The sequence below is a fragment of the Bos grunniens genome, chromosome 4 (genome assembly GCF_055505025.1).
Source record: "Bos grunniens cultivar Pamir isolate PY7600 chromosome 4, Bosgru_T2T1.0, whole genome shotgun sequence".
NCBI lineage: Eukaryota > Metazoa > Chordata > Mammalia > Artiodactyla > Bovidae > Bos > Bos grunniens.
The window spans coordinates 41,478,897-41,504,135 of record NC_141168.1 but is presented as its reverse complement, the minus strand read 5'-3'; the positions used below and the strand labels follow the sequence as shown (position 1 = coordinate 41,504,135).

General features: G+C 40.1%; 1 protein-coding gene across 6 annotated transcripts in view; it reads left to right on the top strand.

Moving 5' to 3' along the window:
- The window catches only part of GLI3 (GLI family zinc finger 3), a 318,882-nt gene that overhangs the window by 5,573 nt on the left and 288,070 nt on the right, over positions 1-25,239 (top strand). For 5 of the 6 annotated variants that reach the window (XM_086396029.1, XM_086396032.1, XM_086396027.1 and 2 more), the window contains exon 2: positions 9,289-9,452. In XM_086396029.1, the coding sequence (XP_086252155.1) occupies positions 9,329-9,452 (124 nt within the window). In that variant the 5' untranslated portion in view covers positions 9,289-9,328. Of the gene's footprint in view, positions 1-7,573; positions 7,593-9,288; positions 9,453-25,239 lie in introns of those variants that run through there. The other variant, XM_086396031.1, reaches the window with a different exon arrangement.

The window sequence follows — 25,239 nt, the reverse complement described above, 5'->3', positions numbered from 1 at the left end:
CGCTTGGCTGGGTTTGAGGTAAGTCCCCTCCCTACCTTCTAGCTGACTGTAATCCTTGCTTTCTTTTAAAGCTTCTTTACAGAGATTTAGGGGAAAACTTTCTTAAGGGCCCTGTTGGCATCACACTGTGGTTTTGTTGTGGCATGCAGTGTACATATAAATTGTACCTGCAGTAAATTGGATTGATTGCTGGCCTCAAACAGCTAGTGGGCTTTTACCTTTTTTTTGGAAGGGAGGTGAGGTGATATGTGTGTGTGTGTGTGTGACACAGGAGTATATTTTAAACATCTGATTGTGTATTTGGGTGATTTTTATGCTGTAGAATGAAATTAAATAATAGGAGCTAAGTGTCGTTTTATTTAAATCTGTCTCTGGAAGTACCTTCAGAACCCAGTGTGACATCCTATTTGTTAATTTTCTTGTGGAAATTTGCAGCTTTAGCTCCCTGGACTTTTGGGGGAGATGGTGTAAAATACCTAAAAATACTCCAGAATTGTATGTTACATGGGTTTTTACAAAAAGAGACTGAAAACTCACAATTCAGATGAAAACTAACTCTCAAATTGCTGTAATGAAGGAATGAGGCAGTGAAACCATATTCTTGATTTCATCTTGTGGTATTTTGAAAAAGAATAATTCAGTCTCAAGAGACTTTTTTTGAATGAAGCCTAAATGAACTAAGATGTATGGAACCCTGAATGGAGCATGGACCAGGCCATGCCACTTCAGGACAACATCTGCTGTTTGAAATGTGAGGTTCCAATGAAATTCCACACCAGGGCGTTTCATTGGGAGGGTGCATCGTTTGGCATCGTTTGGTATAGTTTTCATTGGCAGTTCTGTATATGATTGGTGGGCAGGAGGTGAAAAATAAGACAGCTGAAGAATTCTGTAGTTTATAGGCTGAGCTGATCAGGAATAATTCAGAAATTATTACTGAGTAAACTGATTTTAAAATCCTTAAATTTTGAAAACTGTGCTTTTTACATTGCAATTAAGATTCAAGAATCTGTACTTTAAAAATCAGGAGGCTAAAGTACAGTGAACAGTACCAGACCGAAAAAATTAGTACCTTTGGGGTATCTCCAAGCTGATTTTAACACCTAGCAGGTATTAGCCCCATATTTGTGATGGTTTAAAGGTAAATTCTTATTCATAGAACCTGGACTCTATCCCCTTAAGCTTGATTGTCAAGGCACACTTAATTCTGGGCACCAAAAGTTATAGAAGTTCTCTTAGAGTGATTTTTAAATTTAGCATTTTTTTTCCTTCTGAAACTGTTGGAAGACTTTTAATTCCTATAAACTTTAGAGAAGTGAGACAAGGGGCATCTTTGATCAGCCGTGCTGTTTTTTTGTGACATATGTAGGTTTAAGGGAAATAACAGTTTTCATGAGCTTAGCTGATCTATAGACTGATAACTGACTTATAGATCTCCTTTTCTGTCTGAAGCTTGTCTGTCTCCAGCAAACTCACAGAAAATGGGAGTGTCAGCTCATTCCTTAATAGCACCTGCTATGCAGGGCACTTCCTTCAAACCTAAACCAAAGTACACTGGCCTGATGTTTCAAAGTTTTTGCAAAACTCAGAAACAGTAACTAACAAGTATTAAATAGAGACCTTTATCCTTCAGATGTTTCTCATAAACATCTGAGAAAGTTAGATTAGCTGATGGTCTTTCCTTTTAAAGACCATTTTTGCTTTTAAGTACACATAGCAGAAAAGGAAAACCGGCATACAAAACGTCATTTGTGATTTTAATGCTAGTAGCAATGATGACTTCATGTCAAATAAGATTTTCAATAGTTGAAGTTAAATATATGGCTTTTTAAAAAGTTGAGATGTAGTTAATCTACTAAAACCAAACTCACTTAATCCATAGACAGGCATTTATTTTCCCTTAGAGTAATTCCACTCCCTTTTCAAGTAATTCTATTTGCGTAGGCCTATCATGGATACTGCTTATCTGAGATTAGGAGCTTCAGAAACTGGGAAAGATAGATCTGAAAAAAATAGGTAGCAGATTTGGGGACCTCTAGGTTACCAAAGACCATTTTTGGTGACTTGAACAGGGAGGAGCTTTCTTATTTGCAGTTAAGGCTTTTGGTTTTCCTAATTATGGGGGAATATGATCACATGTAAATGTAAAATAATTGCACATTTAAAAATGTTATAGTTAAAAATTCATGAAGATTTCATTAAGAACTTACGAAGTTGAGCTTACAGGAAAGAAAGACATTACAGACAGGGAAGGGAGAGGAAGCCATAGGAATTTTGGAAAATCTTGGTGTGTTACAGAGGTTATGCATATCTAATTGATTTTAAGTTCAGAAAGATATCTTGAGTGCCAGGAAGCGTCAACCATATTACAAACCTATAAGAGATTTTCTATAATGCATGATTATATGAAACCCACTGACATGTTTCAAATTCCCTAAATTTTGCTCATGGAAACTCATGCTGTTCCTCACTTCCAGAATTGCTTTAAAGTTAAAATCGGTATTAGTTTGTGTTTTTTGATTTTTTAAAAATAAGTTTTCCTAGAGCAGCCATTTTCTTCAGGAACTGAATTTGAATGCTACAGGAAGGTGTAACTATTTAATAGAAAATTTTACCTAAATGGTTGTTCCAAGACTAGCATCTTGAAGAAGCCGCTAATCTGCTAGTAAGTAATACAGGTGGGAGAAATGTCACTTTTCAGTGATGTGATGGAAGCACCTTAGAAATCCTTACACAGGCTCCTTCTGGATTTTTGAAACAGCATATTAGGAAGATCATTCAGTTTATAAACATATGGACAGGTATAAGTAAAGATACTTTCTCTGGAGGAAAGCTTTATTTCTCTTCAGCAAGAGCTCCCTGCGTTGAAGGGAATAATTTCTCACTGAAGGCCTAATCCGCCATGCTGTTCAAAGCACCCTGTCTCCTAGAATGCCTTCTTCCTGCCTTGGCAGTAACTGATCAGAAACTGATCAGGTTGCCACTAATCAGGCTTTTAACTTGTTTTAAATCTTTAAATGCATCAAGAAAAAAAAAATCCCAAATTCAGGACACTGAAAAATAAACCAGCTGGATTAGGGAAACCGATAAAGTAGTCTGCTGTTCACAAAGGATGCATTATTAGTTTAGAATTACTGTCTCATTTCACCTTTGATTAGAAGGTCATTTTATACAGTTCAAACATCATTTCAAATGTTGATTTTAGCAATGGTGCTTCTTCTTCTTCTTTTTTTTTTTTTTTTAACATTTTAAGGACTTAACTCATTCACAGAATCCTGCTTGTGTGTGCATTCCAGGGTTCACTGCAGAGATCTGCAAGGGGAAAGGCAGAATGGTGATTTTTCACGCTCTCCATTTATTATATAAAGCTTCGTGGTTGAAGTTCGGAACTCCACTGAGGACTGTCACACAGAAAGCCCATGAGATAGGTCTGCCCCTTCACCACTCACACACCTCATCGGTTTAGGGCAGCTGATGAAGGAACACATTTGGAACCGGGTTAAGAGCCTCTGAAGCAAGTTAGAAGTTTGGTTATGTGAAGCACCCAGCCACTGCGGTTTCTTGAAGATGTCAAGTGTCCCCCAGTCCTTTAATGTAGAGCGACACACAGGGTATTGCATTGCCAAGTGCCCAGAAAGTTGCATCTCCCTGAATTCAGTCGGTGAAGCAGCCATGTGATTGCACTCAGGGCCGCTGCCGACCACTGTCTGCGGGGGATACTGCCGGAGCAGTTGTGCAGAGTTTTCCAGTCCTCTCGAATCCTCCCCGGGAGCGGGTGATCTGGGTGATGCAGAGTGAGGAGGGCCGCGGGAGGAGGCCGAGTGAGGAGGGCCGGAGGCTCTGCGGGGTTCTGATCGTCCGGACTCTAGCCTGTCCTTTCGCTGGGGTGACGCTTCTGGAAGGCGGATAAGAGTGGAGCCGGCCTATTCCAAGGAACCAGCGCTGCGCGGCTGGGCCTTACCGCGCTGGGGAGGGAACTTATGGCGAGGCGGGCGCCCGGAGGCCAGGGCGGCGGCAAGATCTGAGACCGCGAATGGAGAGGCCGCCGGGGCTCGAGGACACGGACCCTGAAACCGTGCAGGGAACAGAAGGGAAGCCGGTGTGGAAGCGCAAGATGCAAGCGCTCCCAGGCGGCACAGACCACAACCCACTGCTTACTCAAAAAAAAAAAAAAAAAAAAAAAAAAAATATATATATATATATATATATATATAAAATGCAAAATGACATCTTTGCAAAGATGAAAGTTTCTTTTTTACTAGTTCCAAGTGGCCACTCTAAAGGGAGGGTCACCCTTGCGGCTTGGTGGGGTGGGGGATGTGCTATTTCCAATGCAGACCCCCCTCCCCCATTCTCCGAACTGGTACATGTTGTAGCTTTTCTTTGGCCGACTTTCCAGTGGAGATGTGCGCTGCAGCATCACATGGTCAGTGACTCCAGGACACGGTGTCTTCTTTTGATGCAAGTTAAGATTTATAATTTAGAAAGGAAAGACCCACCTCTGGGCAGGTTGCTAGTAACAGATTAGGTTTAAAAGAGGGTCCGGAATTAATTGTGCTCTGGGTTTAGGCCTCGGGGAAATTACAGAAGGATGGGGACGGATAGTTGAATGGGGAAAAGCCAGGACTGTTTGCAAGAAGGCATTTTCATTCCTGCATTTACCTATGAAACTTCAAGCTTTAGCAGGCCTATTAGAGGAGTTTTTCTTCGGTTTTTTTTTTTTTTTTTCATATACCCAAGCTGCTAGGACTCAAAACATCATCTACAGATAGTTTTTCTTTCCTTCTCTATTTTTTGTTTTCCTAAGCATAAAGAGTCAAGGGGCATGCCAGCAAATCTTGTGTGTAATGCAGTGGTGAAAAGGATTGAAGGAGAACAGTTTGACTTTATAAGAAAAGGAATTGGGTCTAAAAGTCGCATTTCATTCACATCTAAAAACCAGTGATATGTTTTCCTCAGAGAAAAATCTTTGAAGTGAAGCAGAACTGAAGTTTTCCTTCAGAGTTATGTTCTAAATAAATTCTACTTTATTATTTAAGAAATGCCAAGTTTTAAAAGGAGTCCTGTAGGCTGCTGCCCTAGTTGTGTGTATTTTAGGATTCCATCAGGAATTTTTACTGGTCACTTCTGTACCTCATGCTTTGCTTTATCTCAGGGCTGAGGACTGAGTTTTCCAACTCGGCTGAACATCCTATGAAAACATTGCGACCACAGCTAGAAGCAGACTCTTTTCTGCTCACTAACTCTTCAGGCAGAGTTTTGATGAGGTGTGAGAGTCTCAAACGTGAAAACTTTCTCCTTTGTAACTGACAGAGACAAAGTTGGGTTTTTATCAGTTAAAAGAAGCTGATATAATTTATAGGGATATACAGGAAGCAGATTTCTGCCTTGGCAAGTTGCCATTTTTATAGCCCTGTTCCAAGCATAAACCACACTTTTAAATAATTAGTTACTAACTAATGAGATCCAAAAATAAGTTGTCAAAATAGAAGAAGGGGGTAGACTTCTGAGTGACCAAGGGCCTATTTCTTAAAAAAATCCATTTTGAACAGGAGGATGGGGGAGAAATTAGTATTCTCCAAGACCATTAATTAGTGTGATTTCAATCAGTGCCTGGGGCTTTACCTCTTCTTGGGAGCCTCTCTCTGGTGATGAGTATTTGGAGGGTTTTTATTGCTTTGTTAAAATGAAGTCCTTTGCTTGGGGGAAAACCAACAACTCCACAAAAACCAAGTTTGTCAAGGAGCTTTGGTGACTCCTCTCCTCACTACGATTAATTAGTTTCCTCTCCTAAGGAAGAGACAAACTGAATTCCTACCAAGAATCCCATCTCTTGTTTTTTTTTTTTTTCTTCCCTATTCCATTAGCTGATTTCTATGTCTGGTATCAGTAAACTCCATCCAGATTGCACTGATAAAACTCTATGTGTGTTTCGAGGGAAACAATTATGATAAGTGCCTGTTTATCCAAAATGGTTGAAAATGGAGTGTTTTGATTGATTAAATATTCCTGTTAAAGTTTTTAGTTTTTACATAATTTTCCAGTTTACAAAGAAATACTGGCTACAAAAGAAAAGATACATAGCTAAGTCAGTGGCAATTAAGATTAAAGACTGATGAACTGAGTCACAGGATCATTGTTGGACTGTGTATTTACTTAGTAAACACTCTTACAGGTAAGAGGTGGTGGGGAGATAGCCAGGGACTTGTCCTCATGGAGTTTAGGGTCTAGAGGAGAAGACAGACATTCAGCAAAGATTCCAGGCTTATGCAGAGTTGATTAGGATGGTGGTTGGGATGGTCTGTTGGAATTCAGCACTTCATTCTTTAGTTCATCCAGTCTGCAAAGATTTTAATGAGGACCCACAGCATTGAGTACAGAGTGGTGAACAAAAACATGTCTGCAAGTTCAGTGATCTTGATAATCACCATTGCTGTTTGAAATAGAGGTTCAGGGGCCACCTCCAAGCATCTGGGGTTAGGCTGGCAACTCTGAATGTTTCACTGAAACAAAACAAGGCTGATTCAGATGGCGCTTGTACTACCCCCAAACAGTGCTGTGGATGAGGTTGAATGGTTTTAATTGCATGCTTTAAACATGATATTTAAATCAATTTAGATCCCTGCTTGGCCTTTTGGCTAAGATCAAGTATAAATCAATTTTGGGGGAGCATTCAAAAAATTTAAAGAATTATTCTGGGTTTGGTAGACCTAGAAGGGATGGTTGAGAATTTCTCTTTCAAGGGTTCTTGATCTGCATTGGAGGGCCTGTGATCCCTTGAAAATCAAATGGACAGTTTTTTGTGTGTTTAAGTCTATTCTGGGGAATTCCCTGGTGATCCAGTGGCTAAGACTCTGAGCTTCCAAAACAAGGGGCCGGGGTTAAGTCCCTTGTCAGGGAACTAGATCCCACATGCCACAACTAAGGCCTGGTGCAGCCAAATAAATAAAGAAAAGTAAATATTAAATGTCTTTTATTAAAAAAATGGATATCTTGGGGGGAGAGGATCCATAAGTTTTAACATCTCCTTAAAGAAGATTGGACACCCCACTACCCCCAAGGTTAAGTCCCACCGTGTGACACCGTCTTGTGACAGAGAGGGAAAGTGAAAGTCACTCAGTCGTGTCCGACTCTTTGTGACACCATGGACCATACAGTCCATGGAATTCTGCAGGCCAGGATACTGGAGTGGGTAGCCATTCCCTTCTCCAGGGCATCTTCCCAGCCCAGGGATCGAACCCAGGTCTCCCACATTGCAGGTGGTTTCTTTACCAGCTCCAGGGGACATCAGTCAGGCCCTACCCATTGACTTGTGCACCATGGCAACCTTCAGAAAAGAAGGCCTATAGCCTTTCACTATTGTGATCTGTTGGGCTCTTTGAATAATGTTTCTGAATTTGGAGTGGATCTTATAATTGATATGTAAATTTAACCTAGGGTGTCTTTTTGTCTTTTTTATTCTAGAAAAGCTGTTCTTAAATAACTTGTGTGCTTTTCAGTGAATGCCAGTGGATAATCAAGGAGAAGATGTAGAAATTACTGGAAGAGCCCTTGCTCCGGGCCACGAGGCCTCTGGGCCGTCAGCTTTTCTAGTTAGTTATTATGAATTTCTTGTACTATAAAGAAAGTATTTGCAGTTCCTTGCAAATGTGAGTTAAGTTTGACTAAGAATCTTCCATCTGTTTCTTTAAGACTTTTAGTCCATGACCGAGTTGCCTAGTTTATTTCACTAATTGTTTTGATGGAACACAGTGGTATCTGCTCAGTGTAGAAGATAGGCAGATGACTCCATGGAAGAAATGCCCACAATCTAGATAACTTGAGGGAAACATGGTAGAGAGGGGACTTGTCTTTTCTTGTATTCTTTGTTGATGTGGATCATGACTGCAAAAAAGAAACATGAACCAAACAGAGTGAAAATTGATGAATGATGAGCTGGGTTGGTTATCACATGAATGACACCAGTGAAAGACAGACTAACTGCCCTGCCTTTGCTGCTGCTGCTAAGTCGCTTCAGTCGTGTCCGACTCTGTGCGACCCCATAGATGGCAGCCCACCAGGCTCCCCCATCCCTGGGATTCTCCAGGCAAGAACACTGGAGTGGGTTGCCATTTCCTTCTCCAGTGCATGAAAGTGAAAGGTAAAAGTGAAGTCGCTCAGTCGTGTCCAACCCTCAGCGACCCTGTGGACTGCAGCCTTCTAGGCTCCTCCGTCCATGGGATTTTCCAGGCAAGAGTACTGGAGTAGGGTGCCATTGCCTTCTCCGGTTTCTCTCCTCAGCTGAGTTTTAATTTTTCTTAAGTGGTTCTAGCCTTTGCTGTCCATGATCTTTTGCCTTTTCCTGTGGGATCCAGAGTGTGTTGTTCTGTCCTTGTCGTTTTAAAAACGTAACTTCAGTGAATGGAAATGTTCTGCTGTTTAGAGAAAGCTTCAGGAATATGGTTTTCCTGAATGAATTAGACTTAAGAGGTGTATTGCAGTTCACATATCTTAGTGAGGAAAGCAAAATCATTGACCAGAGTCCTCTGATTCAAAGCTTTGAGTTAGAGTTGGATGGGAGAAACCGTTGGTCACTCTTTCTTTCTTCTAAAAGATTTTTTTTTTTTTAATATGGCCCATTTAGAAATCTTCATTGAATTCGTTACATTGTTTCTCTCTCTTTTTTTTTTTTTCTTTTGGCTTTTTGGCCATGAGGCATATAGTATTTTAGCTCCTCAACCAGGGATCAAACCCACAACCCCCTGCATTTAAAGGTGAAAACTTAACCACTGGATGGCAGGGAAGGCCTTGTCAGTCACTCTTTAAAACATCTAATTGATAACTAAAAACTGTCCCTGGCTTAGAAAGTTGTCTTACTTCCCTTTCTTATAAAGTTGGCCAACTTCTTATAAATGTCGGAGACATTTGGATATGTGGCTGAAAGGAGTAATGTGACACTGGGTTTCTCACCATAATCACAGCTGAAAATGGACATACTTAGACTGTTTAATAGGAAATGCCCAGTACGATTTTGGGAAAAGTCCCACATTATGGACAAGTGCCTCTGTCCTCCTTTTGCACACGTAGACAGAATTCAACTGGCTTGTTACCAGAACTTTGAGGCCTTTTTGTAAGAAAACTTGTGGGGAAGGGATGTCCAGATGTCACATTGGCTGATGCTGTAGGCTGATGCTTAGGCTGATTTTGAATGGGCTGATGCTCCTCAGGTGACAGGTGAAGTGGCTTTTGGGATTTCTTTTTTCCTCCATCTTATTTGAGGTTGATGGTGCTGTTGTGGATTTTTTTCAGGGATTCCTGGTTGCCAGAGCTGAAGGAATGAGAAGGCGTCATGGAGGCCCAGTCCCAGAGCTCGACGACCACTGAGAAAAAGAAAGTGGAGAATTCCATAGTGAAATGCCCCACTCGGCCAGATGTCAGCGAGAAAGCCGTGGCCTCCAGCACCACTTCCAATGGTGAGCAGCCACGGAGATTACCTGCAGCCAAGCCTGCAGTCCTGTTCTGCACTTGGCATTCCTCGTGAATTGAGCATTTGCACCTGGACCTGTGTTTGTTTTCTGAGAGGCTAAAGAGCATAAATGGAGGTGGTGGGGGGAGGGGTTGGGATGGGCAAGCTTTAGGCATCTCTATTTTGGCAGTGAAACTACATGTTTTCTTCCAAATTTTCTAATTTGAGATGTAAATGTGATAGGTTATTTATTATAGGAAGTTCCTGTTTTGGCATTTTGGAAATCATCTTGATGATTCTGGCAGGACTTCAAAATACTTTGCATTTCACATCGGAAGTCTCCACTTATCAGGATAATTAGTGATTAGTTACTACAAAAGACACAAGCGCTGTCTTGTCCAAGTTAGTGAGAAGGTCCCCTGCCAACCCCCCAAACCCTAAGGAGTCCACTCTAAAAGATTTTAAAAGCTGTTAATGGTTGGCTCTTCAGTAGTGGTTGAAGGTTGAGCCTCATCTAGTTTTTGAGATGCAGGGTAATGTCTTTAATTTGCGTTCAGAGATAACAGAGAGCCACTGTTTCTCTTTGCTATATGTTTTAATATTGTAAGCATAGTGCTGAGAGGCATTTCAATTTAAGCATGGAGCCTTGAAAATAAATTCCAGACCCCACCTCTGGTAAAAACAGACTGAATAAGTTAATGGTAACCTTTACTTCCTGTCCTTGCTTTTTGTCCCTGCTTTAAGACCATCCGCGCCTTAGCTTTCTGTAGATTTCATAGCCACCCTTGGCCTTCATGAATTGCACTCTGCTTTGCCATGTGTCCTTGGGAAGGATGGGCTAGTCCGCTCTCCCAGTCCTGGACACTGCCTACCGGGGTAAATGAATTTGGATCTACTGAGCCAACCTGCTCCCTCCCTCCCTGTGGGTTTGGGTTTTATTTACTCCAAGAAAGATTTGACTAGGTTGATTTCTAACTTTTTACATGCAATGAAATGGGAGGGTCAGAATCTGCTTTGGAACGTTAACAGCCCAGAACCATAGGCTGTAAGTGCAGACATCCAGTAAAAAAGCTGCACCTTCCTGTCTGATCTGTGGCACTGTCTGGTCCTGCTCTCTGTGCCTATGTGTTGCTCACCTGTCCCTCTTCCCCAATGTCAGCAATGTGCACTGCCGGCTTGGGTGGGCGAAGGGAGGGACTGGTGTTAAACCTACTGACTAATGAGTCCCATTTTGACTTGATCTATAGGGAGATCCATTTATATCTGAGTTAAAATAATGAATTTACTTTACATACATAAGAAAATGTCTCTATTTCTTCCTTGATTTGTGATCTTTCAAGTCAAGACTAGAGCTTATTTTAATGGAGCCAACTTTTTGTGTTATTCCTCCAGTGGAATTATAGAAGGCATATTTTCTCCCTAAAAAAGCATCCCATGGCCATTGTTTCTTGTCTCTGGAATTTGTAAAAATTGGACATGCCTATTATTTCAGACCTAGAGTCAGTCTATGCCGTGTAGGTGATTTGGGAATTTTAATAGGAATTTTTTAGTGGTGTGTGTGAGTGTGTGTGAATGGGTGAGCCTGTGTGTAAGTGTGCGTGAGAACAGGGGAGGCGTGTAAGTGGGTAGAAGCTGGTGCCACACCACTTGGAGCCTCCATAAGCCACTGTCCTTTCTGTGAATTTCAGCAGAGTAACCACAGTGAGCTATCCTTGGTGAAGGTGCTGCCAAGTCAGCCACTCTAGCACCAGAATGCATCCTGGGCAGGTTTTTGGTGCTGCCACATTTGTCTTGAGCCACTCTGATCATGAGTTGTCCCCATTAACTTCCTTCGGGTGCCTGGGAACAGTGCTAACCTAATCAGCCCCTGGCAGCCAGGAAGCCACTGGGGAATAGTAGCCAGGGAAGGAGTAGTCACAGTTTACACAAGTTAGTCCTTGAGTCCCAGATAACCACAGAACTGACTGAATCTGAATTCCATGGGTTTTCTACCCTGATCAGGTTGGGTTCTTGAAGTACTCTCTAAGTGGGTGTAAAACATCCTATTTGGGGGCAAAAGCTCATTAGTCAGGTTTGCAGGGCTCCTGCCTGAATGATAGCCTTGCTAGAGCCCTGTGAGCGCTGACCATTTTTTCCAATGTTCTATTTCTGGTAAGGGAATTACTCCTTTTTATTTTGGGATAGCATAAAGAGCTGATCAAATAAAGGGAAATGGAGGTGGTGTTTGCAAACATCCATCCTACTGGAAGGTTCCAAGGAAACCAGCAAATAAGTTTAAAGACAAGAAAAAGTAAAATGAAGGAAAATAAACTTCTTTCCTTGTGTTGGCTTTACATAGGCAAAGCTAATGATGGTAATGATTTTTTAATATTAATTTCTCTGCAGGAGGCCTCTAACTATCTAACTAGTTCAGAGCCTCTGGAGGTATGGGACTAGGCTCATGCTCGGGGTGGAATGGCCCAGCTTCTTTGTTCTGCCAGCTTCTACCTGGTGGCATGTTGCCCTTTGCTATCAGTTGTGGTCCCATAGCTAGTCTGGGGGCGTTGGTCTGGGTTTGATTTGGGTTTTAGAGTTAGTGGGAGGTGGGCTTTTAAAGGTTGGCACACTGTCATTGCCACGGTCATTCATCTGTTTGTCAGTTCTGTCTTTTCTCTGAAACATTTCAGAAGTGGTTGGATACCTTTACTGAGGCTGTTCACAAAAAGGATATGAAAATTGCTTAGATCCTACTATATGTAGTACCAATTGCTACTGTTTCCAGGGGGTTCTTAGCCTTTCCTTACAAAGCTGTGAAATTTAGAGATTTGTAAATAAACAGTTAAAAATAAGTTCCATACCAAGATATATTATGGACATAACCTGTGTATTTTCTCTCCCCCACCCACAATTTGAAGAGTGAAAGAAAACAAACAAAAACTTTTTGTTATTGGCGCTGTGTAGGGTTGACTTAATTAACTTTTCCAGCCATTATGTGCTGCAGTTTGTTCCTGATTGTGGAGCCTTCCAGCCAAACCACGCACATTCCTCTGCATGTCCTTACAGATTTGTTTTCTTACTTTTCTCAGCTGAGTATCTACTTCTAGAATAACAGTCATATGTTTTGTTTAAACGTACACATACACACAACCAAAAGGTATGGTTCAAAAACCTGAAGCAACATTTTAAGGAAGGATTTGCCTCGACATTGAACTTGAAAATAGCACAAGTGAAAAGCTGTTTTGTACCTTATGTGGAGCCAATTGATTTTTGTAACATTTAAGAACCTATATCAACATATGAAGCATTCATTACACTTATTCAGGAACCACAGTGTATGTTTCATGTGCTATAGTTTGATCTTAAGCTTTAGTGTTATCTATTAAGCATAAATGACCAGAGGACATTTAGTTTTCTGAACATTTGTTCAGTGCAGTTGACATGTAAGTGATCATTTTTGGCATCCAGGATGGTGTCTTTCACATATAAAGTATGCACTCAGATATTAGTTGTCATTGTTTACTTAAAAATCTCAATCTGTTAATATGCTAGTGCCTTAAATTAAATGCCTTAATGATCTGTTTTGTTGGGTTTTTTTTGGAATGAATTCATTAGTTTCCAAGCTGCATGTTGTATTTTGTAAATAACGGACATTTTTTTTTTTAATCTAGATGTCCCAGTGTATTAAACATTCTCATTGTCCTGTTAAATCTCCTTTGATGATTGCAAATGCTGACTTTTCAGTGTGAGGTGTTTTGTCTCATTTTTGGTTTATGATTTTTTTTTTAAGAGGTAATCTGATATTTCTCATTAACCTACTACTCTGCTTTAAAAAAGAAAGTAACTAATAATAAACGTATGTAGGTCCTGGTCTTGGGGATCTTTTATCAGATCTGATAGTTATTGGGAACATACCTTAAAGTGATAGAAAGCAGAAAGTATTATCTTAATGGTGATGCAATGTGAAACCAAAGCTGATAGATTAATAAGGGAGAGGAAGTTCCATGTTCCCTTTGATTATTTCAAAAAGAAGTGCTTGGTTTTCCTCTGCTTAAAAAAAAATTCTTTGAGGTTTCTAAGGGGAAAGTGTTGTGGTCGGCAAATATGTAGGAGATGCTTTTTTTAAAAAAAACTTTAACTTTTGATTGCTTCATGGCCTTGTGATTTTCTTTCAAACTGTCCAGTAACTCTTATGAGTATTAATTGGAATATCTGTTGGTCTCCTTGCTGGGAATAAGATAGCTGAGAATTTTGTTGAAAGTTGGGAGTTTGTCAGCTGCTCACCACCAGGATCTCTTGTCTCTTTGACCATTTTTATGGTAAGAGTTTATAGACCTAATTCTGCTCAGAAATGGGTGGATGGTTCACACCAAAAAGCCAGTAGATTGTGAGTTTTAGGTTGCCTGTCCCTTTAGATGTTCAATCCCTTTTTTCTTGGCCACATCCCATTTCCTGGCACATGACAGATGGACAGATGGACGGAAAGGACTCTCAGATAACATGGTTTCGCATTGTGCAGTGTTGGATAGGAATACCCCAGGGTTTGGGCTGAAAGTTTGAGCTGAGTTTTGGCAACACCAAGGACTTAGCTTGGTGAATGTGGGCAAATTCACTTCTCAAAGTGTCGGTTTCCTCATCTGTTCAGCAAGATACTAATCAGACCCACTTCACAGGATCTTCAGGATTAAACGAGGCAGTGCCTGTACATAGTAAGAGCTTAGCAAACATTAGCCAGAGTTATTAGGACAAAGCATGGGAATGAATTAACTGTTATGAATCCAAAACAAAAAGGATCATGTTTTTTTGAAAATACACATAGATTTTGAAATTAATGGGAAAATGATTGGCAAAAGTAATTTTGAATTCGCTGAACTCTGTCTGAAAAATAGTTCAAGATGCTAAATAAATCCTCAAAGTGACCAAACATCTTAAGGAAGGATGGATTAAAAAAATAACAAAACACCACAAAAATCTGTGTAACTTCCTTCTGAATGCCTTCTTAAGCTAGAAAATAGGAAAGATAATTTTGAGAAAATTTATTTTGATTTAACTTTGGAAACTAACATTGATTTTATATCGTCTTAATATTAGAAACAACATACAGTGCACCTGCTTTCTTGATTCCTTTTAAGGGGTAAACTGTTTCCTTTCAGGTTAGTGGTATCCATTTATAGAGTAGTTTGTGCTGTATTAAATTTTATGCTTGTTCAAAGAGCTTTCATGTTTTTAAACCAACTAACTCAAGACGAATAATCTGATTCTCATAAGAGCCCTGACAATCTCTTGAGCTCTCAGGAACTCATGTGTTCCTAAACCTGGCAACCTCTGTCTTCTTATTTTGGCAGAGTGTATCGCCTTTCCTGCAGTCACCCAGGCTTGAAACCGCACCATCACCTTTGACCCCTCCCTCCCTCTGGCTTCCCGTGTCCTACCAGTTTTGAGGTCCTGGTAGATTTTCCTCTGTAATTATTCACCCATGTGTCCCTTCAGGCCACCCTACCACACAATACTATTTCAAACCTCACTACCTCATGCGTAGACAATTAAAGTAACCTCTGCAATCATTCTGCCCTGATTCATGGAGTGGCTTCTGCCCAATTAATCTTTTAATGCTATACCCCTACTCTAGAACCATCAGTGATACTCAGCTACTTGTAAAATAAAGTTCAAAACCCTTTGCCTAATATTGTGAGATAATCTTCCAAAATCTGACCTCATTCTGCCTCTCCAGTCTGCTTTGGTACAACTCTTCTTTTCCATTTCTAACCTGTGATTTATCCAAATTGAAGGGCTCCTCTTCACTCATGTTGCTCCACCATAGAAGGGCCTTTATGCCCAACATCAGTGCATGTTTACCCTCTTCTCAAATGCAGCTCTGGACTTTGGCTCTTTCTCTCTCCATATAGTTTTGTGTCCTTTGGGGGAACTACCTAATAACGCTTGAATTGGAGGAGAGTATTTTATTTATTATTACTTTAATCAATAGACTATGTTTTAGAGAAGTTTTAGATTTACAGAAAAATAATTGATCATCAAGTGCAAAGAGTTCCTACATACATGTCTCCCCAGTTTCCCTTATTATTAACATTTTATAAGTGTCATAATGTTTGTTACAATTGATGAACTAATACTGATACATGATGATTAACTACAGTCCATGGTTTCCAGGAGGGCTCATTCCTTCTGTTGTGTGTCCTGTGGGTTTTGACAAATGTATAATGCCATGTAGCTGCCATTATGGTATCCTGTAGACTAGCTGCACTCCTAAAATTTCCCTGTGCCACATTTTTTTCAATCCCTCTCCTCTTCTCTGTAAAACATGAAACTTTTTGAGCATAGCACCTGGTTTGTCTTTTCTCTGACCCCACCTCATCCTCCTTCAGTGTTTTGGGTTTACAGGGCCCCAGCCTGCACAGTACACAGATCTGCTGGAACTTCTTTCAGCTCTGTGGGGCAGGGGGCATGTGTAGCACAGCAGTGGTGTGGATGCCAGGGTTTCTTCCTGCCACTTTATTGCTGTGTGATCTTGGGCTAAGTGTTTAACATCTCAGAGGCTGGCACAGTGAGTTCCCAAATATGGCAGCTATTATTAGTAATAGTAATACTTTTACTATTAATAGTAATAATGCAGGACAAAATCTGGAGGGATTTAATTCACTGACACTTTTCATCTCACGCCTTTCAACACAGTATCATTTGTTGATAATCTGAGCTTGGGTAAGCTTTAACTTGATTGAGGCAGTTAGAGGGTATTGGCTTACAGAAAATCCTTACAAGTGGTGGTCATCAGGATGGAGCTTAACAAACAAGGAGATGGTAGGAGCTGGGCTCAGGAAACAGTACCTCAAGTCATCGGTCTTAAAATTGGTACAAGTTGGATTTACTGAATCAAATTGGTAAGGCTGTTCCTTATTCATAAACATGCCTTCACATTATGGGGTAAAATCAGTAATTCTGTGCTGATGGCTTCCCTGAGGGCAGAGCTGCTCTGTTCTTTTGTGTGGGGCTATTGGACTTCTCCTCCAAAAGGACAGTTCCTGGGTGCTCAGAGAAATCAGGAATGGACTCAATCCGATCTCGCCGCAGTTTTCCAGACTTGGGAGTAAAAAGAAGCCACAGCATTATGTGTTCTGCTTGTGGAAAGTTTCTGGGTTACCCTGATTACTTGTGACCCAGTGATGTGGGTATTTCACATTTTCAGAAATAAACTGATCAGAATCAGCAACAGCAACCAAAGAGTGGAAACTCAGGGTCAAAATGGTACTTGTGGGAGGGCGATGTCCTTCTGTGGAAGTATCTTGGGGCTTTCAGCCAGGTACCGCTTTGAGCCTCTACTTGAGGGGAGGGCTCTGTTCCAGGAATGCTAGAAGATGCCATCCTGAACATTGAGAACCCTGAGGGTCCCAGGCAGAGAAGGAGGAGAGGCTGATGGTGAAAGCAAAAAAGCTTCCCGTTACTGTGTTTATAGGGAAATCTTGGCCAAATCCACAATTTCTGTCTGTTTTTAAAACTTTATATACAGCACCACTCACTTTTTTTTTGGGTGTACACTTCTGTGAGTTTTGAAAAATCCATTAAGTCCTAAAAATACTACCATAATCAACATGCAAAACAACCCCCTCCCCAAATTTGGACAGATACTTGCTTTTAAAGTCAGTGTAGTAATAGTTACCTTATGAGTAACTGATAAGAAAAAGCATTAGAACTGTGTGAATTGCTTGGTATTATGATTTTTTTTTTAAATCCATGAGTGTTTAAATTCTGTTAGTTACACGCAGTATTAGTTTTTTCCTTTTTGTCTAAATATTTCATATTAAATTAGTAGTAGAACTAAAACATTCTTAAAAACTGCCCAAAACATATCATCTCCTGTCTCTGCTGGTCTTTTTTAAGTGTCCCAATCAACATATTGTTTTCTTGTAGGCCAGTTGAAAATACCATTTTATACTTATAACTCCAAGGCAGTCATATTAATGAGGGCTTTTTTTGTTGTTGTTTTGGTACCATGAATGAATTGCAGGAGAGGGTTAGAATCAGAACATTTAATGCCGCTCTAACCCAGAAGAAAAATATCGAAAGCTTTGTTAAGTCTTCTTCTTTCTTTCTTTTCTTGGTAACATCATTCTTTCCCCCTTTACTTTTACAGATAGAACTTCATCTTAGGTAGGAGGAATTTTTCTGTACAAGTTGTTCCTACTCTGACTTAGGCTGCTGTGTTTTTTTTTTCTTTTTTCACTCTTTTTTTCCCCTTTCTTTGACTCTTTCCTCTTCTTGGTCTCTTTCTTTTTTTCCCCCCCTTTAGTTGTAGAAAGTTGAGTTCCATCCCAATTATTAAATCTTAGGAGACCATTCCCACATGGTTCCGTAAATGGTAGCTTCGTCCTGCGTTCTTTCATCTCTTCCCCTGCTCTCTGGCTTGACAGTTGAAAAGGTCTGACTGTGCCATACAATGGCTTGATTGGTTTCTCTGGGGGAGACTTTTCCCTGCTTCATCATCCGCCAGGCAGGTGGACCAGAAAGTCTCTTGGTTCTTTTGTTGCCTCTCAAAGTCCGAGGTCTTTGACTGAATAAATCCGCCGTCATGGGATAATTTGCTAAAAGGAGCCTGAAAGATGTGAGAGAAAAGCCTCCCGACTTGGGTGCCGCATTAATGAAATCACAGAGCCTTGGAGTTTGCAATTGAAAAATCACCAGGAATGCAATGGGTGGAGACGGAGCTTCTTTTATTTCCCATAATAAACTTTTAGTTCTATCATTTAAAGCCTGCTTAGTAGCCCTTTGCTGGCCCACTGGCCTGAGTGTGGGTTTTTTTTTTTTTTTGCATTTGTACCCATGTTTCAGGGGACAGCCCTGTCCGGCTGAAAGCCATTTGGGTGCTGTGTCTAGTTAGTCATTAGATTATTACTAGTGGATGGAAAGAATTCCATATGACAGGACTAAGGTTGAGTTAACACAGGACGAAAAGTAATTTACAGATAGGCTGTCCCCAGCCATCTTTGTAGCCCCTGATAAGGTTTCATTTCAGAATGGATAGGCGACATTTCCACTTACGGGCCCATTCTGCGACACCTGTGATAACAGCTTCTGGATCCTAATTGAAATTGGTTTCAAAATGGATTTTCACTTTTCTCTGTCTGTGGAAAATATTGAATGGACTCAGAGCTGCCACAGAGAACCCCGGACCTCGGAAAATGGAGCGGGAAGCTAGGATCATCTTTCATAACAGTGTCGATGATATGACAGTTTTGTTATCTGTCTTATTAATGAAATCATTGATCACCTGATGAGGGAGATAATAAACTACGTATCCCCCCACAGTGCTCCCGAAGCTCAATTAGATTTGGATTACCAATAAGGAGGGGGGGAAAAAACAAACAACAATGGCACTGAAGTCGTAAAGGTTGATGAAAAGTTTTCCTTCTCCAAGTGACCATTTCAGATCAACACGTTCTGAGTGATTGCTGTCCAAGTATTTTGAAATTATAGAAGGCAGCGTCATAGTCGAAGACTTATCTTTTGGGCCAAGTCACCAGCATTTTTAGTAAAGACCTGTGAAGTGAGATTCAGAAGTAGAAAGGGCAGTTCTGAATTAAGTGTTTTGTAAGGGGGAAAATGGGGTGGAGGGGGCAGGAAATCCCCAGATCCTCCCCCCAAACCCTCCGATAGGGTGAAGGGATTTGGTGCTTACCCTCGGTAGGTTTACTGGGTAAGAAAGACCAGACTAGGAAAGTAGCTCATTGTCTCACTCTTAAAGCGTGCTGGAAATCCTAGTAAGATGGGAATTAGGTTTGGATTTAACGAGGCAGCTCTATTGTTTGGTGCTGGGCTGCCTTGGAATGTGCCCTCTTGTTCTTCTCCAAGGAGGGGAAGAGACGCTGATGACTCTCATGTTTCACGGTGAATTGTATTCCTAGGTGTTTCTCCATTCTCAGAGCCAGCAAGGATCAATCCAGTCCCATCTGAGCTTGAAAGAGGAACTGTGATCAAAGGCTTTAATGATGTCACTGATCTCTGGTGATTGATTGGGAGCAGAAGTTCTAGAGGTTTCAGCCTTTCCTTATCAATTCCAATTCATTAGTGTCTAATATTAGGGTAGCTAGCTCTTCATTTCCGCAAAATTGCAGAAATGAATGATGTAAAAAACATTGTATTTTTCTTCTGGATCTGTCTTTCTATGTCTGTTTTTAAAGTTTTTTGGAACCATGGCTGCGTTTTACAAGTAACCTTCCCCTTTAAATATACTGCAGAGAAATAAAGATATCTATATTAATTGGGGTAAGTATTTGGGAATTCAAATTGGGACAGTATTTGAGAGTGAAAAGAGTTCCATTGTTTCCAAAGCAGTTTAAGCATATAGAGGTGATTACGTGTTAGGTCAACATTAAATGTAGTTAAATGTTTTATTACCTTAGGATTTTTGGGATTTTTAAAAGTCCTTTTAGTTATTTTTGTGGAACTGTCTGACATTTTCCTCTTGTCATTCAACAATGAAAACAAATGCATTTAATGTCAAGAGGTGACAAATCTTATCACTGGGGAAGATGCCACTTGAAAGAAATTCAGAAAGAGAAACAAGAGAGAACCTGAGAGATCTCATTGTGGAACTGCTCTTGACTATAACTCTTGGCTTAGATCCACCTAGAGTAGGGATTGACTGCAAAAGCATTGGAAGAAATTCTGTGTTGGAAGGCTCTGCAGCCCAAGAAGAAAAGTTGAATGGAAAATGGAGAAGGTGAATTCTTATTAAAGTGACTGTTAGCTTCGATGGTTTGCTGTTAGTTGTCAAGGACTATTGCCTCATGCTTGCTTATAGCTAATTCCTTTCATAGAAAAGTTCATTTTGAGAACTGCTTTCTGAGTAGGACTGATAAATATGTTTATAGTCTAGGGTGAGTATCTAAAGAGACATGATCATGCAGATGAGCCTTTGGGGAAAGATGGGGAGGCAATTATGAATACTAAGCTTTAGTGCATGTCGAAGACTCCCCTTTCACAGAATATTTTTTTTGTTTTATTGGCAGTAAGAAAAATAATCCGAGACTCTTGCCTATAACCAAAAAAACTTCTAGAAAGAATCAAACAATGGCATGGTTGAAATAATGGGACTTCAGGCAATGTAAACATTTTTTGGTGAAACAGGAATCTAATATTCAGCTGAAGATTTCTTCCAAGCATTTAGGAACTAGAAAACACACAGTGGTCCATTTCACATTATGTTTAAATCAAATCTGTCTTAAAAACTAACGTTTCTGGGCTTGTTTTCAAATCCTGGCAAGATTCAGAGCAGTAGAAAAGTTCCTTTCCTATAAATGTTGACAGCAGTTCCGGTGGAGGCTAACAATGTTTTATAAATAGAGTTTGCTTAGCAAAAACCATATGTATGCCTAGTGAAATAAGCTCACATTTATTTATGTTTTGATTTATAGAAAACATGTGCCCCTTGACAAAGCCTTTGGGCTCTTTTCCGCAATTAAAAGGAATCATGGTTGAGAAAAATAGCTACCTTCTTAATGGGAAACTTTTTCACATCAATTGAAAGCATTTTCTTTGATCAGTTTCACACAAATTGAGAATATTTTCATCCATCAGTTTGATCCCCAAAATGGAGTGACTTGAAAAAAAAAAAGTTTATAAATATACACACACACATTTGTTGGTTGAATATTGGAGAATCGAAGATTTAAAAGGTTGGCTCATATGAAAGCGCAGTGTGCAGTTTTGTAGCAGGAAAATGTTAATTTTGCCTTTATTTTTAAATGTTTACGAATGTTTATTCTCGCTGTAACTAGTGTTGGTATAGCATGAGGTGGTCTCCTGTGTGGTTTGATTTGGCTTTTTAGACTGAAGCCTGACGCAGGTCTTGTGTGTACCTGTTGCTTGGTCTTCATCTGGCTAATCTGAAAAGCATCTCTACCTTGATCCTCTTTCCAACAACAACAGATGATAAGGAAAAAGAGGGATAAGAAGGTGGTTTGCAAATCTCTCATCGTTTTCCTTTGAAGAAAAGACTTCAAAAGTCTTTTTGTTTTTTTTTTTTAAAGAAAAAAGATTATATAATTTAGTTAAAAAGATATGCCTTTTGCTTATTAAAAGTCTTTTTTTTTTTGAAGAAAAAGACTATATAATTTAGAATTTAGTTTAAAAGATGCACCTTTTGCTTATTACTTTTTCACCAAGTTCAGGATGGGGAACGAGTTGATGAGAAGAAAAAAACCGTTTCTTACTTAAAGAAATGATTATATCAACTGAGACCATTCTGTTTCCAGTCTAAGTTAGATCAGTGATTTTCACACTGTTGGGGTGGGTGGGGTGAGAAGTAGGAGGAGAGTGTGGAGAAAGTCAGTGTTTCAATATAGAAACTTTATGAGTATGCTAATGATGTAAGTATAAATCTTACATATAAGTGCTAATATAATTTAGCACCTTGTTTTAATTGGGGGAGTAGGTTTTCTTTTTAGATACAATTGACAGATTATATGTGCTTAAAAAAAAAGTTGAATTAAACATTTTCTAATTGAAATATTGTTGATTTACAATGTTGTGTTTCAGGTGTATAGCAAAGTGATTCAATTATATTTATATATCAGTATATACATCTGTATGTATAAATATAATTTTTCAGATTTCTTGTCAATTAAAGGTTATTAAAAGATAATAAAATTCTCTGGGCTCTACAGTAGCTCCTTGAGAGTTCAGGTTTTGTAGAAACTCTTTCTCATGAAGGTGGTGTCAGGGTCCCAATCCCCCATGCAGTCGGGAATAAGTACCACTGTGTGTGATGGCTAATCTCGCAACACCAACATAGCATCTAAGAGGAATGAACTATCTTTTACAGCATGGGGGTTTCATTGGGAATCCAGGAATCCTTAAGGTTTATGGATTCCTTAAGAATCCATATTGTCCTTCAGAAATATATTTATCCTTCAGAAAATGTGCCAGCCTCCTGAAATTACATTATGCGAATGCTATGTGGGTGTGAGTCTACGACCCTTTTGTTAGAGACTCACGATCTAGGATTTTCCAGAGCCTCTGGTCTGCAGGTAGGTGTTGAACTCTAACTGTCTTCAAGGAAAATATTGATTGAATGATCAGAACTGCTCTTTGAAGGAATGATGGCCTATGAGAAGAGAGCCTCTCAGGGGTGAGGGATGGTGAAAAAGAATATATACCTTTCTCATATAAAATGTAATGCTATAACCACAGCTGTGACCTGGCTTACTTTATAGAGGCCTCCCATTAGGAAGTCAAAAGACTGCTGCCACATTGCTTTATGATTTTAAACAAGGAACTTTAGTATATGATTTAAAGAGCTCCTCTCTAGGAACTCTGTGAAGTTCACCTAAGACTCCCTAAGAATTTATTAATAGAAGAAAAGAATAAAATGACAAGAAACATGTCAGGTAGATGAGAGGAGCTTGAAAGGAATGAGTTAATGTAATCTAAGTTGAATAAGGGAAATCCAGTATTCTCTTTAAATTAATCTGTATAGATTAACATTTGTGTCCATCTTGGGTTAAAAGTCACCGAAGATTTCTGTTTAGGCCAAAATGTGCGGCCACACAGTAAGTCAAAACAACACCAGGGATTTTGGAGGGTCATCTATAGGAGATCAGGTGCACGTGGAGGGAGATTTTTGCCGCATTTTGACTGAACTGCTGATAATTATAGGTAGTTGCCATAAAGCAGTGGATCCTGTGAAATCTGAGACGTGTGTGTTCTGCCTTTAGACCTGGTATCATGCATTCCTTACCAACTGATTTCTTGCCTTCGTTTTCCTGAGAGGCTTCCTGGGAGGACTTGGGCATGGCTAAAAGGGACATTTGACTCTCGTGTGGGACTAACTCCTCCCAGACCACCCTCCTCTTTTCAGCCTCCCAGACATCCTCAGAGAGGGCTCTGCCTGGTTCTCTGTTTGGCATCTGGTTTGAAAATGTAGTTATATTTTATCATGGCCTCACTGAGAGCTTTTGCAAATTTCTTTGATGCTAGTTTAGTTGCTTTAAACTTTTTGGAGTGGGAAAAAAAAGAAACAAAACCAAGAGTACAATAAACTTTGATTACTAGGCTCCTAAATACTGCATCTCTCAAGTAACCTATATTTGTCCTTATTCTTTGAGAATGGAATTTATAGGGGGAAGCTGTTCAGATGCAGCCCAGGGAGGGGTGCAGAGTCAAAGCCAGAAGATACCACCCTTCACAGGATGCCTTGAGGAGATGCTGCACCCTCCAAAGAAGATGAGATGATTCCTTACATGATAACTATTAAAATAATGCATTTTGGGGGCAGTTGCCTGGCAGTCCAGTGGTTAGGACTCCGTGTTCTGACTGCTGAGGGCCCAGAATCAGTCCCTGGTCAGGAAACTAAGATCACACAAGCCACGTGTCCATTAAGAGAAAAAGCAGAAGGCATTTTCCAAAACATTTCAGTGAAAATGAAACATAAAAGAGTATGAAGAATGAAGGACGTGCTCACCATAATCCAAGACCTGAGACCTACCCTTATTATTCTCCGCTTTCCTCTCTCTTAAACTTTTTCTGTGTGTTTAATTTTGTGTGTTTGTTTTTTTCTTTGGCCAAGCTAGTTCCCCAACCAGGGATCAAACCTGCGTCCTCTGCAGTGGAAGTGCAGAGTCTTAACCACTGGATCACTCAGAAAGTCCCTGTGTTTAGTTTTATAAAAGGAATACCGTTCATTGGGAAATAAAGAGCAACACGAGTGTGTCTGGGAATCTCTCCACTGAGAAATTACCTTGATTAACATTTCAGCGTATTTTCAGTTTTTTTCTCTTCATATTCTATATTGCATACTACATGTTCAGGTAACCACGTGCCAGGGGCATTTTTCCATGTCGTGTGCTATCTTCCTCTAACCTGATTTTAATGGTGATGTAATTTATGTTATTATCCGGGGTCATTTATGTTCTTTTTTCTTCCACTTGTAAATAAGGATGTGATGCTGCTGCTGCTGCTAAGTCGCTTCAGTCGCGTCCGACTCTGTGCGACCCCATAGACAGCAGCCCACTAGGCTCCCCCATCCTTGGGATCCTCAAAGCAAGAACACTGGAGTGTGTTGCCATTTCCTTCTCCGAAGGATGTGATGAATATCCTTAAAAAGTCTGTCTGCTTTGAATACCTCTTATCAAATTAAACATAGTAATTTCTGTTTCCATCTGCTGTTTGTGAGTGCTCACTTTCAGAAACACTTAATATGAGTGAAATATTTATTTTTTAAATTTAATTTTTAACTGGAGAATAGTTACTTTTGGAATATTACTCAGCTATAAAAAGGAATGCATTTGAATCAGTTCTAATGAGATCGATGAACGTGGAGCCTGTTATACAGAATGAAGTAAGTCAGTACGAGTGAAGTCTTTCTGAAGAAAATGTGATCAGAGAAAACACCACCGCTTGTTTTTAAACTGTTTTCATTGAAGTGTAATACAGAGAGAGAAGAGTGCATTAAGTGAGCAGATTTGATGATTTTTTCCTGTGAACACATCATGTCAACAGCACACAGATCAAGGAAAACCAGTGCCTGGAAAGGACCTCTCACGTCCTGGTCACTTATTTCTCTCACCCCAAGAGTTGGCTCTGTTTATCCCTTCTACAGCTGATGCACATGCATCTGGATGATTCCCAGTGTTTGGCTCTAAGGAGTGTTGACTGATAGTCAGTTACCTGACTTTTGCTGGACCTGTGTGCACATTTCTATTGGTTAGATACCTAAGGATGAAATTCCTACATCCTAGGGCTACATATGTGTGCTAAGTCACTTCAGTTGTGTCTGACTTTTTTCGATGGTAGCCCTCCAGGCTCTT